The sequence below is a fragment of the Rhizophagus irregularis genome, chromosome 14 (genome assembly GCF_026210795.1).
Source record: "Rhizophagus irregularis chromosome 14, complete sequence".
In the NCBI taxonomy this organism is placed as follows: domain Eukaryota; kingdom Fungi; phylum Glomeromycota; class Glomeromycetes; order Glomerales; family Glomeraceae; genus Rhizophagus; species Rhizophagus irregularis.
In genome coordinates this window covers 4807770-4826522 of record NC_089442.1, presented here as the reverse complement: position 1 = coordinate 4826522, position 18753 = coordinate 4807770, and the positions used below count along the sequence as shown (strand labels likewise).

Sequence of the window (18753 nt, the reverse complement as noted above, 5' to 3'; positions counted from 1 at the left end):
AAGTATTTTTTTTTTAGAAAAAAAAAAAATAATGAAAAAATAGTATAAATTTGACCAGATTGATTCAGATTATCTGATCAATCCGGTCAATCTGGTCATCTATGTAACATCTGATCAATTTGATGTCATCCAACAGATCCATCCAGATTATTTGCAATCTGTTTATTCTTAATCCGAATAATCCGTTTTTTGATCAGATTGGATAACGGATTGAACAGATTTTACCAGAGCACACCTCTACATTATTAGGATCATAATTCAAATTAGCTAGATCTAAAGGTTGTTCTTGTATTGGAGTAATATCAAGACCTATTTCTCTATTAGTATCATGATTATTATCAACAGCTGTCAAAATCAACAATATTACTAATAGCAAATTCAGTATTTGAAAAATTTTCTGATGGTGAAATTTGATTTAAATTATTATCTCCATCAAAGTTCACAGTATTATTGTTTTCCTTTAAACTAATAATGCTATTAACTGAAGTAATATTAGTACTTTTTCTTAACTCACTTTCAGTAAGATCATTACTCATATAATTTAATTCTTTTTGGATATTATTCATGTAGTAAGACTGAATTTTTGCTATCATAACTTCAAGTTTTTTTAAAGTTAAATTGGTTCATCTATCACCCAAAATCCAATTAAAAGTTGAGAAATTTCTTTCATAATTTGCTTAAGTTGGATTAATAGAAAAAATTGACAGGCAAATTCATCAGACAAATGTTGTGACTGTATTTTAATTAATTTTTACCATACGTTTGAAAATTCAAGTCTAGAAATATAAGGAAGATCAAATAAAAGAAGTAAGCTTTAATTCAAACCTACAAAGTTGAGTAATTAATTCTTCACTTTCCTTGTAAGTATGACCAAGACTTTGCTACATTTCAATTGCAGTTAAGGTAGCTTTATGAAAAGTTTCATTTTTTAAACCTTTACCTGTTGATATTGATTAAACAAAAAACTTTATTAATTATATTATTTGAGACTTTACAAATCATAACATTTATAAAACCTCGATAATATGGATGAAGATAATAAGCCAAAATATAAAGAGAATGTAAAAATTCTTCAAATCAATAATTAAAAATGTTAACAGAAAAAGATTTGAAGGCATGGTACTTACATCAGGAAATTTGTTTAGGCATAATTTAGTGTAATATTTCAGAAGTGGTGTAAAATTTTGAAATATTACACTAAAAACGTAATATTACAAAAGTTTACACTTTTAAATTTGAATAATTATAGTAATTTAAGAATATTTTGCTATCTACTAATCCAATCAAGACGATCTATAGCCCATTGGAATCAGCTCATCAAGACGAATCAAATGGTAGTAAAATCGCATTTGATAGAATACTCTATAGTATGCAATAAAGTTTTAAATTAATAGAAAGTCATCTATTAAACATAAAGATACGATTTTACTACCATTTGATTCATCTTGATGAGCTGATTCCAATGAGCTATAGATCATCTTGATTGGATCAGTAGATAGCGAGATATTCTTAAATTACTATAATTATTCAAATTTAAGAGCGTAAACTTTTGTAATATTATGTTTTTAGTGTAATATTTCAAAATTTTACAAATCTTACACTAAATTACACCTAAACAAATTTCCTAATGTAGTAATTGGTGTATTGCATTGGCCAATTTAATAAGATGGATGAAGTAATTAAATAAAGTAGTTTCATTTACTTCTAAAAGATTTATACATTCTTTTATTGGCTTCCATATAGAACAAACTGATCGACATATGGAAAAAAAGATTCATCCTCCATTAAAACGGCAACTTCATTATTTGTAATAGAATTAGCATGCTCTCTAAGAATCTGAAAAATTGAAAATTTAAAAATTTAGTAAAATATTTTTTAATATTTTTAATTTTCATTATTATTAATAAACATTTTACTTACCTAATTAAACACTGGCTGAGCTCTTAATAAAGCATCCATTGTCATAAATAAAGACCCCAACATGTTTTCATCCAAGTTTGTAATCCGTCTCCTTTGATTATCATATTGGTAAAATCTTGTTTTAAAAGAATATTACTAGTATATGATGTACTAAAATATTGATTAATTTTACCACATTCATTAATAAATTTTTTAATAGGTTCGAGTTTAACCAAGTCAGATACAATCAAATTGATTGCATGAGCTATACAACGTATATTAGTGCTTCAATCTGTAGCGATTTTATCCAGATTTTCATCTGGATTGAATTTCATTAAATTTCGCTGGCATTATGAGTTTGGCCATAATTAGTATAAATTTTTGGAATAATAATACTTTAATGTTGGTTTAAATTATAGTCTGTTTAAATCTGAAATTCATAATCTTTCTCAGCCATAATCATCACATGAAAATATTCAAGTTTTCATCTGGATTGAAGCACTAACGTATATTCCATATATGTGGATACATTTGGTGAATATTTTGTCTTGCAATTTGGCAATTAGAAGTATTATCAGTAACAATTGTGGTAAACTTATCACTGCCAAGTTTTTCAATAATACTAGAAATTTCTTTTATTAAAAATTCATTTGTATGTGAATCTGACAAATAATCATATAAACCAATCAAATATTCCATTCAAGTATCAGTCATGACTATGTAATTATAAATTGATTCCATTTTTGGAGTAGTCCAACCATCTAACGCTATCAGAAATAGAATTTAAAATAAATATTAGTATCAAATTTTAGGAGAGATTATTAACATTTAAATTTTTTTAAATCAACAAGTTGCACATGTAATAATTAATTAATTTATATTTACTTAAAGTAAGATTATCAGATTGTTCCAAATCATGATCAATAGCCAAACTCACTCGTGTATATTCTTCTGTAATAAGATGGTTAGAAAGAGTAGTTCGTGATGGTGGGGAATAACCAGGATTTAGATCTTTAAAGAGATCTAAAACAAATGGGTTTTCAATTACATTAAATGGAATACCAGCCATGACCCAAACCTTTAAAATCTTTTTATCAAGTCAGTCAACAACAAATTTGGGTAAAGACTAATCAGACTTATAATGATCAGTTATTTGTGTTTGAGTTGAATAAGGTGGTTGTGAAGAAAGTAATTTTTGGTTATTACGAGAATAGATTGTTTGTCAGTTAGCTACATTTTCATGCCAATATCTTGATATCTCTTCAGGACATTGTATACATTCATTTGCCAGGTGCACTTCCATTTTTTGTGGCTTTCCCCTTGACCTTTTGGTTTTACAATAGAAACAAATAGCTTCATAATGTCCATTATTCTTTTATACACCTTTTTCATAATATTCCCAGATTTCTGAGAAGGGCTTTGTATTTTTTGAAGTCTTTGACAATTTTATTTTTTTGTTATTGATAATTTTTTAAGAAAATTTTTTTAAGGTTTGTTTGTATTTTTATTTAATCAATTTTAAAACCTCTTAAACTTGATGTTTGGTGTTGTGTTTTCTTCACCCGAAGAAACTATAAGTTCTTCATTTTCATTAATAACTGGTCTTTTACCCTTTCCTGAACTGCTTTCTCCACAATTCATAATTCAGAAGTAAAAGAATAAAAAAAAGTCGCGAAACCCATTACATTTTACTTGTGTTAATTTAATTTCGTGACGTGATACAAGTACAGTACATCATATGATATGTCATACGTCAGATATTTGTCATACGTCAAGAAAGAGTTCTTAACTTCTTATTATACGTGTACGACATACTATCTTATACGACCTATATTATGCTGTAAGGTAGTTACCCTTAAGAAAGATATGTCTGCAACCCTAGTTGGTCTATTACAGAATCGGGTACATCAACAGTTGGTACCGTCACCACTGGCATCGCTTCTTCACCGTTTTGTGTCTGGCCAAGTGGCAACGCCATCCCTTCCACTGCTGAACTCTGTTCTAATAATGCAAGTCTAGCCTCAAGCTCTACGACTCTAGACTTGAGTTCAGCATTCTCAGCATCACGCCTTGCATTCTCTTCAATAATTTGCTTCAACCTCGCATTCTCAGCCTCAACCTCAGCAAATTTTAGAAACTTTTCTCTAAGTTCGGGAATCTCAGCATTCTCCTTCCTAAGCTCGGCAATCTCAGTTAAGAACTTGGCATTTAATTCTCTCAATGAATCAATGGATTGCATATTTGACAATAACTTTTATATAAGATGGAATAATTCAAAAGTTCATTAGCATAGTTAGTATAGATAAAAATAAACTGTGACAAAATGTCATGATCGGAATTACCGATTTATTGATGTAAAAAAATAAATTACATTATTCGATGATTACATAGACTTGTTTACAAAGTGAAACAGCGTTTATATACTAATGCTTACAGACCACACAACCTGTGTTTCGTTCATGTAAGCTATCTATATACTAACACATCTCAACATTAACTCTAATCTGATTTCATTTGTCCCCAACATATTCTGATTAAAATAAATGGTCATCAATTATACTTATAAGACATGTAGTGTCAGAGTGTCAGAGTAAATGAACAACATTAACCTTACCGACCTTTTATTTGTATACATTGTAATTCTAATAAGATCTGTACGAAAAAATGATTAGTTTGCAAGCCTCAAAATCGTTTTCTTCACCAGCCGAAACGACGGAGAAATAATACTACGGCTGAGTATGACAAAGCTTGTGATCATAAAGGCCACTGATTGGTCAATCAAATCACAAAATTGATTATCGCATTGAAAAATTAATATGTATTTAGATATAAAAAGGTATATATATCTTATATTTTTTCTTACATTTTACATTTAAAACTAAATTTATATTGTCCAAAATGTTGAGTCGTTACGCACAAAGAATTTTTCAGAAAAGATTTGAAAGTAAGTAGTATAGTTAAAAATAAAATTTATGACGTGCTGATCTTTTTATGTATAATTAAACCAAAATAAAGGCACGGCCGAAGCAGTAAAAAACCTTACTTCAAAAAATGTTGGTTCAGAATCTACGTAAAGTTCCACAAATATCGGTTCAATTATTGGCACTCTAGGCCCGGCTGGTACTGGCGCGCTCTATATCCAATATGAAGTTAAAAAAACGATGAAGCCTATCGAAGCGAAAATTGACAATGTTGAATCAAAGGTAACTAATGTTGAATCAAAGCTCGAAGCGAAAATCGACAAAGTTTGATAATGTGAGCTATGATAAAATTACTTAATGATCATTCTTTAATATAAGTACACAATTACTAATGTTAAATATTTCATCCAATCTAGAAACTTGATAGGATCGGAAGTGACCTTCACAAAGCCTTTGAAACCTTAGGCTATCTTAGAGCTTCTTTCGATAAATCAAAGAAATGAGTTCATCTCTTTCTTCTTCTTCCTAGTGCTCTTTCAATTTATCTTTTATACTCTATGATTTGCGCTACTTTCTAAAATCTTTTTCTGCACTTTGCTACAAATTCTTTTAAATTTCTTTAATTGTAACAAAATTTTAATATAATACTGTATAAACCAAATAAAAAACTTTATTAATTTGCATATAAGTTATATATATAATTTGAAATTGCATGACTGTCAATAGTAGTTTATTTTCTTGGGAGTTCAAAGCTCAATATCTAAGGATTCACTTAACTCTTCTGGACATTTATAAAAAAGCGCTACATTCTTACAAGGTAATCTTACCATTAATCACCATTACAAGGTAATCTCTTATTATTATTTAATTACTGGAATTTCATCATGGAACGAAACTTACTAATCAATTCTAGTTTTAATGTCGCGTATGAAGAATCAAGATAAATATTGGGTCTTCTCTGAAAACTGATGATAATGAATCTGAGACTGATGATGATGAAGATTCTACTCTAAACATGTTTGTTTTTGCCGATTGTTAACTATATTTTAACAAAGTCTGGATCCTAATTCGATTTTCCTGCAATCTCTCACATAGCCATATAATATGACTAAGGACTCTCTCCGCCTCGTCTTCATAGACTACCCTCCCGAAAAATATATTTTTTAAGGGGGAATTTTTCTTGGCATTTTTCCGGGACATAATGTCTCGGAAATTTCTTATCAAAAGTGATCGGCGTGAACGCGAATGTGATTTTTTTTATTTGGATCCATGTTGACGAAATGTTAGGTTGTCGCACTGACCATCATCACGCGAACAATAGACGCAACGGCACAGCAAAAGTCTATCAAAAAATTAAGCATCTTCACGTGCCAAATTCCTAAACTTTGCGCCGGCGATAACGCAGAAAAATTAAGCAATAAATATCTTGTGTATGAGGCGGAATGGAAATGAATCGTGATGGTAAGTGTAAATCGTTATTGTATTATTTTTTTACCTCAGTTGCTAATACTTCCGTAATTATTCTGTAGGTTCGAAATTACTCAATCCCGGAGAAGGTTTTTGTTATTTTATTTAATCTGCACGGGTGTAAGAGATATTATAGATAGACAAAACTTCTATAGATATGGGCGGGATAATTTATTTCGGAAATCTAGTGTAGTAGATGTTTTTCGTAAATGTGAGAGAGCAAAGGAATAACTTGATGCTGGGACTCGCATTAAATGGCCTAGGATCCTCCCTCTTTGATAGCATCATACATTTCGTTAATTGTTTGATTCTGTATTTTTGTATTAATAAAACTGATCGATTTCGCATGTATAAATACATACCTTAAAACGATGCTATAATCTGCGAATCTTAATCCTTTGGATTCTTAGCGAATTTGATGTCAAGAAACCCTCACCCCTGTAAATTATCACTTGGGGAGTGGTTAGGGACTTAACCCAGTCTTTCAATTCAAGCATCATAACACGAGTTCTGATGGAAGCATAGACCATAGCGACGATGCAAGTTTCTTGACTTCATTGATCAGACATAAAATTTTTGCACGAACACTGAATCACTAACCCCGTTCAATTATAGATTGATCGCTCTTGGATTATTGGTTTTATTGGTTGTTGATGCGATCAGCGGTCAGTCAAACCGATCTACAAAAATCGGATTGTTCGCGTCGCGAAATTATCCAATCATTACCGGATTGACCACACCTATTATAAGCCTTAAAAGGGTCATATATTTCTTTTCCTGTTCTCTAGTAAGTTATAATTTATAATGACCGGAACCGAAAAATCCAAAAGTGCTTTTGATAGGTAAATGTTATGGACAATTGCTTTACTTTTTATGTTTGTCATTAATTTCATAATTTCTTTCAGTTTTCAAAAATGCCGAAAAAAAATATACAAAGAAGCTCAAAAACAGAAAGTGATTCATACGAAAAATTATACTCGACAATTTCGCGCTCTTGTAAGTATGGTAGTCAGTCAGTATGAAATTTCTCATGGAAAAATCTGTAACATTTGCCATTCTCTCAATTAGACTAAACATACGAATACTATGCTTAATGATCGTGTAAGTTTACCATGCAGTCGTATTTTGAATTTGGTTTGGAGAACAACTTATAACTTACGCTTTTCTCAACTAGACTGAACATGACCGTAGAATGTTTCGTCAGCTGGTAAGTTAATTAAAACTACTTATGCTAAATAACAATAACTATATACATTTTTTTAACAATAGCATGATGTTGAATATCATCTTAATGCTGATTTGGAATCAGCGGAATCTCCACCATCTGATACAAGCTTCTCCGGTAAGTCCTAAATTGTTTGTTTTTATCTTATTTGATACAAAGGTTGTTTGACTTTTCCGTAATTTGTATTCGTGCTATAGGATATTCCTCAAGATTTGGATGATTCAATTGAGGTAGTAGTATTTTTTTCGTTTGTTCTTGTAAGCTAGCAGAAATTTATTGTCTTGAATTTTAATACTTAGAGTGATCATAAACAGAAAACAAAACGTACCAAAATTGAACATTACTTCCATGCGCATAACGATATTTGCGAAATTCAAAATGAGCAACGATCATTTAATAATGTGGATGATGAGGAACTGTCCGGCATCACTTTGGTGCCACCGGATGAACTTCTTCAAGATGCTCCATCAAACCTGTCAGATCTTGAAAAAGATGTGGAAAATTCTTACCTTCAAGAATTATCTGTTGAGGTTCGATATATTTGTTCTTTTACACTTCATTGCTGTACATAATAACAAATCTTTTATTGCACCAGACTTTGAACCCGACTATTGAGAGACTTATCAGACTTAAAGAGGGAATTGCAAGATACAGAATTAATGCAATCGAAATGGAGAAAGGTATGTTTCCTGTTGATTTTAATTTCTTTTAATTTCAATTACTAACAATGAATTATATGTTCTAGATTGAGGAGGAGATTGTAAATACCTCCAATCACTTTTAAAGAGATATGAAAATGTAATTTCACAACATACTACCGGATGTTACGTTGATTTGAACAAAGTTGAGTCCGCTATCGGTCAAGCCCCGTTCGAAAATGATTATTTATTTGCGAGAGATTGGACGTTAAGATGGATTCAACAAGTGTATACACTTTGTAAGAATACCTCTGATCATAATTTATAATTATTCTAATAATTATCCTCTATGTAATTAACAACGTAATAACATTATTCAAGTAGCTTTTGGGGAAGTTGTCGGGAACGCATATTATCACGATGATGTAAAAATGAACGGTGATCGCGAAAAGATCCTTAAAGGTAAGGTGAAATCAAAGCTTTTTATTTTGTCATTATGAAAACTACTAACAATATAATCTAACTTCCAGCCATGCAACTGGCTCTCTTCAAGATTCGGCAATTATTTCCTGAAGACCATCCAAATCTAAAAAATTTAGAAACTTGTGTACAGTAAGTAATAATATGGTTTATCAATATTACGTTTGTCGTACTTGCTAATATTAAATTATACATTTACAGAGAGGGATGTATCCATGCATTGGATTGATGGAGTTTATCTAGTTGACCAATCTGACAAGTTTTTGATTCCCAATGCGTCTACGCAATTAAAGAATTTGTCTGATATAATACGAACAATGATCACGTTTAAGGTGAGGTAACAAATCTTATTCATTTCGCAGATCACTGTAATTTGTTAACTAACATCCTTTTTATTTATGTATCGGCCAGAACCGTGTCATAAGTCTACAACAGAATATAGAATCCGCACTGAAGTCTAGAAAGAAACTTAATCGTGGTGGTACTCAACACGTAAACGATTCTATTGTTTATGCATCGCCTCCACAGAAAAAAATTTAAATTTTATTTTTCTATTTTACATCTTGTCATGAATTTCTAATTTGTTCTGTTGTTCTGTTGTGATGCGTGTAATAAATAAAGCTGGTTCCGAGATATAATTTTTCTTAGCAAAAGTGATCTGCGTCAAATCGTCACGCGCATGTAATTTTTTCATCGGGATTATTTAATGATTTTTTTTGTGCCTTAACGTTAAATAAAATATTAACGAACTAGACCAAATAATGTAACAAATACCTCTGGTAACATACGAAAAATTAATTCCCATGTTATATCAGCGATTAACGAAAGATTTTGGCTGCAACAACTTTCGAGAAAAATAAGACTACACCAATAGTAATGCACACCAGTATATATGCGGGACTTCATTACCGAAATTATGTAACAATCGTCTACGCTTTAGTGCCTTTCAGAAAAACCTGGAGGGTAGCCAAGAGTTTTTGGCAGGGCCCCGGCTGAAATTACAGAACGGACTAAACTGTAAAATCTTGCCGAGAAATTTTTATGATCAACAACGATTCATGAAGTATATATCTACTCCATTTACCTCCTTAGGAGGGGGCTTGGCGTAGCCTTTCGAAGAAATAGCCCAGCAGAATTTTCCATTTCATGGACTAATTTTTTACTCGTTCTTCCCGTATACATTTTGCTATTAATCGATTTGATATGAGCACGTGATTTCGGCATATGAAAACTAAATTTACGTTATCCTCGAACAAAAAAATATTTGTATGTATTTCTTTATCGGCAAAGAAAAAAATGTTATAATAAACTATTAAGGTACTACATTTTACAAAAATACTAACTGATTAGTTGATTTTTAGTTTTTGTGATCAAAATGACAATTGAAGTAGACTAATGTCGATTATCTGATCTTTTACTCGTAAATAAAAAATCTTTTTATTACGTTTAAAATTTGATTATACAGTGCTGGCAAAAAGTAATCGGAATTGCAAAAAATGCGATAAATGAGAAACCAATGATTAAAATTGCTTCAAATTTTGTAGATTTTTTGCCAAATGTGTCATTATTATGTATATAAATTATCAGCCGTTTATCTTATTTCTTTGCCTCACAATTGATTATTTAATTCAAAAAAAAAAATTGGAAAATACTTAACCTATAAAGGATCCAAAATTTCTGATTATAGCATTCAAATTGAAATTCATAAAAGCTAATTTTATTAAAAAAAATTTGACACTTTTTTATTTGTTAGTTATTGATCAAAGTTTCTTTACTATATTGATCGCAACCTAACCTAACCCTTAATTTTAGTAAAAAGAACTAAAATTCAAAAATTAAATCTAAGTTATAATAATTATAAAGGATTATAATAAAGTCTTTTTAATGTTAGTTTAATAATATTCAAAATATTTGAAAAAATATCAATTAAACAAGTGTAATGTATTTAAAATTTATTTTATTTTAATGATTTTTGAGTCAACATTAATGTCAATTTATAGAAAAACTAACTAATTAAGTAACAACTAAATTTTTTTAATAAATCAATTAAAGATATATTTTTATGTTTATAATTTTTCATTATAATTATATATGTTGATTGTTAATGATTGAGGATAATATTAAAAATCTTTATTAAATTTTTACCTCGCTTAAATTTTTAATGTTTTTTTTTTGAAAAAAAAATCAATTGTGAGACAAGGAAATGTGATAAAAAGCTGAAATTTTATACACTTAACATTAATCCATTTGGCAACAATTCTGTAAAATTTGAAGCAATTTCAATCGCTGGTTTCTCATTTATTGCATTTTTTGCAATTCCGATTACTTTTTGCCAGCACTGTATGTTATTATTACATATACAATAACATACAATAATTAGATATATGGCCGATTTACTACCTCAGAAAGAATAGTTTGCAAATTTCCCAGTATCAAATGTAATTGATTAATAAAAAATTGTCATTATTGTTATATAAATAGTAAAATAAGTTATTTTGCATTAATTAATTTTTTTTGTGACAGTCGCTCCAATTTGATTGTTTGTTTATTATCCAGAATTTATGAAGAGCTTGAGGGATATTTAAACATATTTATTACTATATGTTTAATAGAATCCAGACTTTGGAAAAATAGAGGGGTGAGGGGTACTTTAAATTGGAACGACCTAATGCTACAATGTAAAAAACCTGATAAAGTGATAATACTTTTATTAGAATCTACAATTATACAATACAAAAATTTTCATGCGAAAAAATTGGGTATTTTCTATTATAAAACGTGTATGTTTTAATTTATATCCTTTATAATTGAAAAAATTAATAATTAGTGACATTTTTTTATGTAATTTTTTAGGGGGTGGAGGAGTAATCAGGGACCTTTGTATTATGTAGTATACATTGATAATTACACGCGACAGACAAAATCATGCAATGTTGTCTGTTCGCACATGTGTGTTACTTGGATATTATGTTCAAAATCATACAATGTTTGTTTGTTTACACATGTGATAGACTTTACTTTTTAATGTTTTTAATGCAAGGTAGGAACAGGAAGGAGAGCTTAGGCCAGTTGATTAGTATTAGATATTCACTGATTTATATTTAATATGAATTTACCATTAGGAGATGCCAAGAATGACGTCATAAAGTTTTAGATGTATTAATTACTAGGGTTTCTCAGAAATTACGTCATTTCTGACCCTCGCTATTTTCTTGATTAACAGTTCATCGGGATTTTCATGAAAATCTTTGAAAATATTGGTATATCAATATTAATGTATTATATGTATTATTTTTAATAATTAATGCACTCTTTTATAATTTTAAAATCATCTTTTACATATCAAAAATCTGCTTAAAAATTTTTAAAATTTTTTAAAAGCTTTCAAAATTGAAATATCACAAATTTAATAAACCGTTTTTTACTTTGTATTTATTATATATACGATCATTTATTTAAATTATAAAGAAAAAAAAAATATATCTGATATTCTGATATGTTCAACTCCGCTTTTATCAAAATATTAATCTAAATGATGGAGATGTATAGGATTATTTCTCCTTAACAACATTTTTGCGCATAATAATTATAGCTAGTATCTGTTATAATAATCCGTTATGAAACTATTTTGCTTTGTGTAAATTTTTTGTTTGTTGTATGAAATTTATAATGTTGGCTCAAATTAGTAAAAAGTCGGAATAACTCCGTTATAATGAAAAAAATCGGTACAATGAAATATGACAAATAAGGAAGATACATGAAACAATTATAGCATAAACTCGTGACACTGGATACAATATTACATGACTTGACGTACTAATTTACATAATTAAAATAGTAGCTTCGGAGATTCCGATATTTAAGTCTAACGCCTAGTAATATTAACGTATTACTAATCATGTAACATAATAAATATAAATGAATGTTGGAATATTTGTGAATTTATTTTTAAGCCAAAATGTCTCAAATTCCACTGGAACAAAATAATGCTTTCATCTTTAATGGGAAAGAACATAAGGTTCCATTCCCCACCATTAATTTTAATGATAAACAACGAGGAATGAGTTTTCATACTCCTCTTCTCAAGGATCACTGGGACGAACGAACAGACCCAACTGGATCAAAAATTGATACTATAGTTTTACATTGGGATGTTGCTAATTCTTCTAAAGGTTGTTTTGACATATTAGTTAAACGAGGTCTATCAGTTCATTTGATGATTGATCGTGATGGAACAGTTTATCAATCTCTCGATTTTACTAAAAGAGCATGGCAAGCAAAAGGAGTTAATGATCATTCAATTGGAATAGAAATTAATAATCAATTTTATATTAATCAACAAGATCCAAAGTGGCCTCGTAAAGAAGTTTATTCAAGAGACCCAAGATCAGGTGTACCTTATAAACATCTTGATTTTACAGAACTACAAAAAACTAGAGTTGTTCAAGTTGTTGAAGCTTTATGTAAAGTTGTACCAACAATTCCAAGAATATTACCTCCCAAAGGAAAAGATGGAAAAATTATTACTAGATTATTAAATGAAAATGAAATAAAAGGTGTTGTAGGTCATTTCCATACTTCTGTGGAAAAAATTGATCCTGGAGACACTTTATGGCCTCTTTTATATAATTCTTTCTCTAAACCTTCTCCAAAGTTATAATTTTTAAAAAAATAATTTTTCTTCTTAAATATTATTTATTTACTTTATTTATTAAATTATATTATTAAATTATTTGTCTATTCATATTTTTTCAACAATTTGTTCGTTTTAGTATATAACGCATTATGATGGCAAGTAATATGACCAATCCAAGTAAGGACGCATTAAAAATGTTTCCAAAAACTATGATAATTATGAAAAATGAAATTATTAACATCATATTATATTTAAATAAAGCGGTAATTTTTTTATACTTACAATAGGTTGGTCCATCACTTTTTGGATAAAGGTTCGATGATATTATACCTACAAATTATAATATATACACCATTATATATAACTACATTACTACATATTGTAAATATTAACATAAATTTATTTTACCTGATAGATTAGAAAGAGTAAGAACCATTGCTTGAGCAACCAAACGTTTTTCTTTTGGGAAAGCAAAAATATCTGTTATCCAAGTTAATAAGATTGGGGAAAGACTCCATAATCCTGATGTACATAAAAATGTTGCAAGATAAGATACAACGATATCATTAGAAGTTCCTAAAATTATAAATCCTATTAAACTTATAATAGCAGCTATTGAAAGATGAATTGGACGTTCTTTAGTTTTATCGGAATGTAAAGCCATTAATAAAGAAAATCCACATGCGAATATATAAGGAGGGACCGTTAAAATTTGACTTTTTAATGTATCATTTATCATTGAATTAATTAATATTGGTAAATGTAAAGCTATAGAATTTAATACAACTCCACTAAAAGTTTTCATTATCATCATATAATAAGTTTTCCAATCTGAAAATGCAAGTATAATTCCATCTTTTGAAAATTCTTTAGAAGATCTATTATCATTTTCATATGATCCATTATTTGGAGTTTCTAATCGATTAAGAATTAAATTTCGTTCGTTTGTTGTAAGGAATTTTGCTCTTGATGGAAAATCTGGAAGTAAGAAATAAGCGATTATTGAAATAAATAATGAACATATTCCTTCAATGAGTAATAACCATCTCCATCCTTCCATTCCCAAGATTCCGTTCATATTTCCTGTAACTACAAATGAAATAAATCCACTGAAAAATTTTACAAAAATGTTAATTAAAATTACCATATATAGTGTTAAAAGTGTTAAAAGTGTTAAAAAAAGTTCTATTAAAATTACCCAAATGCTCCTGCAAGAGCTCCTCCGCAATAAAAGATTGTAAGACGTGTTGCCAAATCTTCAGGATTATACCACATACTTAACAAGTACATTACTCCTGGTAACATACCTATATATATTATGTATATATATTAGTAGAATTTATATTAATAAAATTCTTTTTATAAAAAAAATTACCAACCAGCTTCTGTTAACCCTAAAAATAAACGTGTAAAGCATAATTCTTCAAAGTTTTCAACGAAAGACATACAACATGTTGTAATGGACCATAAAAACATTATGAATGGGATCCATACGGATGGTGTGAATTTATGCAATAACTAACAAGAGGACATAAAATAATGAATATTTTTTAAATAATATTTTAATAAAAAAAAAAATTAATATTTACAAGATTTGATGGAATTTTCATTGTCACTTCTCCCACAAAAAACATTGCGAGAACAATTTGAAATTGTTGATCGTTCATTTTTAAATCCTTTTCTATACCTGCAAGTCGAGCGTTACCAATATTACTTCGATCCAAACAAGCGACGAAAAAAGAAGCGAGAATTATAGGTAATAATCTAAAATCTATCTTTCTTAATAATTGCTTTTCGAATTTAATCTGATCAGAGATTTCCATGACGACAAGGTCATCATAACTTTCCGTGGATTTACGATCACTAATATCATGTATTAATTTTTCTTGTTCCATTATTTATTGTATTTCTATATTTCTTGTAATTTTATTTTTTATTTTTTTTTTATAAAAAACAAAAATATTCTATCAAAACTTTACCATGTTCATTATTTTTTCGCTAGACTTATAATAATTTACAAATTTTAACTTTACAAATTTTTGTTACGTTTAAACTCGTATGATCTTTAATGCATGTCACGAGAAAAAATGGTACGATTTTTTTTAATTTTAACAGTATGGTCGTACAAATCAATATGAATTCTATTTTTAGTAAATTCAAAAAAAGAATTTTCTTAAAAAAGGTAATTTGGTTTTCATTAATTTAATTTTTCCTAAATTCATTTTATACCGACAAAATTACACTAATATTTCACAATATTCGATCAACAACTGTTCAACACCCGTTCAACACCACAATCTTTTGAAATTGTGATTAACTTGTTTAATGAGCTACATTATAAGATTTTTTATTTTCCTTTACTAATTAAATTAATTAACGTTCTCTTTCGAAATATCTTTATTTAATTTTTCAGAATATAATAATTCTTTCAAAAGCAGAATTAGGCAAATTAAATGGAGGAATTAGTAAAGAATTAGAATGAACATCACATTTATTCAAAACATCAAAATCATAATGAAATTATTAATTTCTTTCTCGTTAGCCAAAATGTTATGAATATGATAACGATTCAATTAATAATCTGCCTGAAAAATTGATAAAGATTAAAGATTAAGGATTTGCTTTTCAAAATAAAAACCATATTAATTTTCATAAATGTTCACTCTTTGGTAATAACTTTCATGATGATTTCACCTTGTGATCCTGTGATCAGGCCGTCAGGGGTTTTTGATCGTATGATGCAATTTAATATCGCAAAATAATGTGTAACAAAATAATTATGATGCAAATTATTAATAATGTCTATCTTATGCGATCCCAATATTGGACCATTTTCACAATTCTCGGTATTCTTTTATTCTGACGATTTGAGATACTTCAAATAAAACTGCAATTATCGTACGTTGATTAACATCCATCCAATTTTTTACATTGAAAAAAAATTCAGAAAAAAAAAAAATTTTTTTCCTTGGGGTGGAGTAAAAAATGATTGTGATATCAAAACAGTTTAATGTGAAAATTATGTTCCCCAAAATTACTAAAATTATAAAATTATTGAGGTAAATGTCACATGGGTTAAACATGATGTGCATAACTCCCTACCTCATGTTTTTTAGTTGTACACCAAAAAAAGGTTTCGCTTTGTTATTTTATTTTTTTTTAAAAATAAAATAAATTTCTTTGGTAATTTAATCAAATTAATTAATATTAATAATATTAATAATGATAAATAACTGATAATAACTGATAATAATTAACATAAAATCATATTTTTATTATTGTTATTAAAAAGTTCTAAGAATAAAAAAAAAAAAATGTATAACGAAAGATCATTCGTGTTTTAAAATTTATTTTTTTATAATTGGCGTAAATCTTGAAAAAAAAAAAAATTTCAAATACTATTAATAGTTTATATCTTTTCGTAATTTCATTTTAATTGGGAAGAGAAAAAATTAGCATTAAAAGGGAAACAAAAAAGTCAATCAAGCACGTAAAAGCCACACTGCGCCGAATATTTAATTAATATCATAAATATATAAGCAACTTATTATAAGGACGTATGATATTCTTTATTAAAAATATATTGAACCATATATGTGGTTAGGATTTTTGTCGATCTCGTCCGAATATCCGAACAATAGTCGAAATTATTACCGGGAATCAAATTATTTTAAAAAATATTACTATCGTTATAATGCAGTCTAATTTTAATATGTATCAATATAATACTTCAACTAGTATTAGTATATTCGCTTTTTCCGCGAACTATTAGATATCGAACGATATGATGCACTCTTTGATTAAAAGAAATTAAAAATTTTCTAATAAGAAAAATATTATCAATTATCAATTTTCCGATTGTGTCGATTGTGTCATTTGTGTCATAGTACGATAATAGTAAAATATCCACTTCTCAATAAATCGTACCTGCAGATCTTTGGAAAGTTCTTTGAAACAGTTTGTTAGTTAACATACATATTCAAATGTTTTTTATTTTTAAAGTTGTTTATTATACTTTATTGGCATAAAAAAGAAGTTTCTCTTTAGAAATTTAATGATTAAAAATCTAATCATTTTTTTTAGATCATTTCTCGCAACGAGTAAATGATATTGTGGCCTGAGCATTATTTTGCAGCTGTAAAAGTTGTAAAACAAGTAAAAAGGGGAAACTCTCTATGCATCAACACGATCCTCAGATTAATTTTGTTAATCTTCCCCAATATTGAAACAAAGGAATGACAGAACATCATCTATAATTGTATAAATTGCATTATAATATAAATGGTAATAGTAATATAATTTTCTCCGTTGGTTTGTTTTAATTTTTTTTAAGTGGCGTGATATTGTTTTTTTTTTTTAAAAAAAAAAAGAGATTAATTTAATCTCTCTTCATTAATATATTACTTAAAATAGTAAAATAACAAAAGAATATTCTTCGGAGTTGTATTCCAGTAAAGGTTGTTTACCTTAAAGTTATAATCCTTTATTTCTTTCGTTGTTAAAATTTAAAAATAAACATTTTAATTTAATTAATAATTTCATTTTCACCACTCATTTTTAAAAATAATCCTTTTTTGTATAATTCTATGTAATAAAATATTATTTTATTCTCTTTGTACAAATATTAAAAAAAATCAGTTCATTTTCAGGTTGAGACTTCAAAAAAATTTGATTCTTTGTCGATTCATTATTATTGGTTAAAAAATTTTCTATTTTTGCCAAGAAATTACAATTCTTTTTTTAAAAATCGCATGCTATCCATCCATGAGTTTAATTTTTGTTTTTAATTATAAAAAAATACAATAGGAAAATCATATTTATTAAAAAAAAAATAAAAAAATAAAAGAATAATAATTAATTTATTTTTATCCCCATTACGGAGTGCATTTTAATTGGTCCTCGAAAAATCATGCATATTGTTTATATTTTTGTCGTTTCAATTATAATTTTACCTGGATCTCATCCGATATATACATATTTTTTTTTTTATATGCATATTACATTAAGCCACAATTAATCTAAAATTAGTTTTACCTCATTTTCCCCCGAAATTTTTTTCCGTGTAAATCATAAATTTTTTTGTTGTCTATGTATATCATTATTTATATTATTTCTTATGATCCAAAACTTTATAAATACCCAATGTAACATACGCTAATTTTCCAACTTTTTCTTTGACATTTGTTTAAGCCCTTTGAAAAAGAGAAAAAATCAAATATATACGAAGCTTTTTTGCTATTCAAGTAAAAAGTTAGAATTATTTTTTTTACCTTGGTTACAAATTTGCTATACGAACTTGCGTATTTTATACGAGCGATTCTAAAGTCTCATCAATTTGTCAGAAAAAAGTGTCAAAGAAAAGTTATCAACGATTATCAAAACGAGAAACGCCTTTAAAAAAATTTTCAAAAAAACACCAATTTTTTATTTTTTTACAATTATTATTTTTTTCATAAACGAACATTTTTATTTTTTAAATTTTTATAT

The 18753-nt window shown here is 28.0% G+C and overlaps 7 protein-coding genes across 7 annotated transcripts; 4 read left to right on the top strand and 3 right to left on the bottom strand.

The window, feature by feature from the left end:
- Positions 1 to 338: 338 nt before the first annotated feature.
- OCT59_006728 (uncharacterized protein) lies at positions 339 to 593 on the bottom strand (the record flags this gene model as incomplete). The annotated part of the gene is made up of 1 exon (XM_066141467.1): positions 339 to 593. The coding sequence occupies one exon, from the start codon at positions 591 to 593 to the stop codon at positions 339 to 341; it is 255 nt and encodes an 84-aa protein (XP_065998250.1).
- Positions 594 to 3714: 3121 nt separating this feature from the next.
- Positions 3715 to 4589, bottom strand: OCT59_006727 (uncharacterized protein). Its single transcript, XM_025317609.2, has one exon. The coding sequence runs from the start codon at positions 4136 to 4138 to the stop codon at positions 3755 to 3757; it is 384 nt and encodes a 127-aa protein (XP_025177987.1). The 5' UTR covers positions 4139 to 4589; the 3' UTR covers positions 3715 to 3754.
- Positions 4590 to 4715: 126 nt separating this feature from the next.
- OCT59_006726 (uncharacterized protein) lies at positions 4716 to 5323 on the top strand (the record flags this gene model as incomplete). The annotated part of the gene is made up of 5 exons (XM_066141466.1): positions 4716 to 4735; positions 4806 to 4843; positions 4915 to 4969; positions 5124 to 5154; positions 5237 to 5323. The coding sequence occupies 5 exons, from the start codon at positions 4716 to 4718 to the stop codon at positions 5321 to 5323; spliced, it is 231 nt and encodes a 76-aa protein (XP_065998249.1).
- A 1768-nt stretch (positions 5324 to 7091) lies between these two features.
- On the top strand, positions 7092 to 8262 carry OCT59_006725 (uncharacterized protein; the record flags this gene model as incomplete). Its single annotated transcript, XM_066141465.1, has 9 exons — positions 7092 to 7129; positions 7193 to 7283; positions 7356 to 7388; positions 7462 to 7494; positions 7597 to 7629; positions 7710 to 7742; positions 7827 to 8042; positions 8108 to 8192; positions 8258 to 8262. The coding sequence occupies 9 exons, from the start codon at positions 7092 to 7094 to the stop codon at positions 8260 to 8262; spliced, it is 567 nt and encodes a 188-aa protein (XP_065998248.1).
- A 40-nt stretch (positions 8263 to 8302) lies between these two features.
- OCT59_006724 (uncharacterized protein) lies at positions 8303 to 8859 on the top strand (the record flags this gene model as incomplete). The annotated part of the gene is made up of 5 exons (XM_066141464.1): positions 8303 to 8310; positions 8424 to 8449; positions 8535 to 8612; positions 8681 to 8762; positions 8832 to 8859. 5 exons carry the CDS (start codon positions 8303 to 8305, stop codon positions 8857 to 8859), a joined length of 222 nt encoding a protein of 73 aa, XP_065998247.1.
- A 3729-nt stretch (positions 8860 to 12588) lies between these two features.
- On the top strand, positions 12589 to 13548 carry OCT59_006723 (uncharacterized protein; the record flags this gene model as incomplete). The annotated part of the gene is made up of 1 exon (XM_025317608.2): positions 12589 to 13548. One exon carries the CDS (start codon positions 12589 to 12591, stop codon positions 13288 to 13290), a length of 702 nt encoding a protein of 233 aa, XP_025177985.2. The 3' UTR covers positions 13291 to 13548.
- On the bottom strand, positions 13382 to 15283 carry OCT59_006722 (uncharacterized protein; the record flags this gene model as incomplete). Its single annotated transcript, XM_025326080.2, has 6 exons — positions 14856 to 15283; positions 14646 to 14784; positions 14465 to 14573; positions 13675 to 14375; positions 13549 to 13596; positions 13382 to 13473 (listed from the first exon to the last, which is right to left on the bottom strand). The coding sequence occupies exons 1-6, from the start codon at positions 15159 to 15161 to the stop codon at positions 13382 to 13384; spliced, it is 1395 nt and encodes a 464-aa protein (XP_025177984.1). The 5' UTR covers positions 15162 to 15283.
- Positions 15284 to 18753: the final 3470 nt, after the last annotated feature.

Excerpts from the sequence above, each read along its gene's own strand:
- OCT59_006727 (XM_025317609.2), bottom strand. The coding sequence starts at position 4,138 with ATGCAATCCATTGATTCATTGAGAGAATTAAATGCCAAGTTCTTAACT.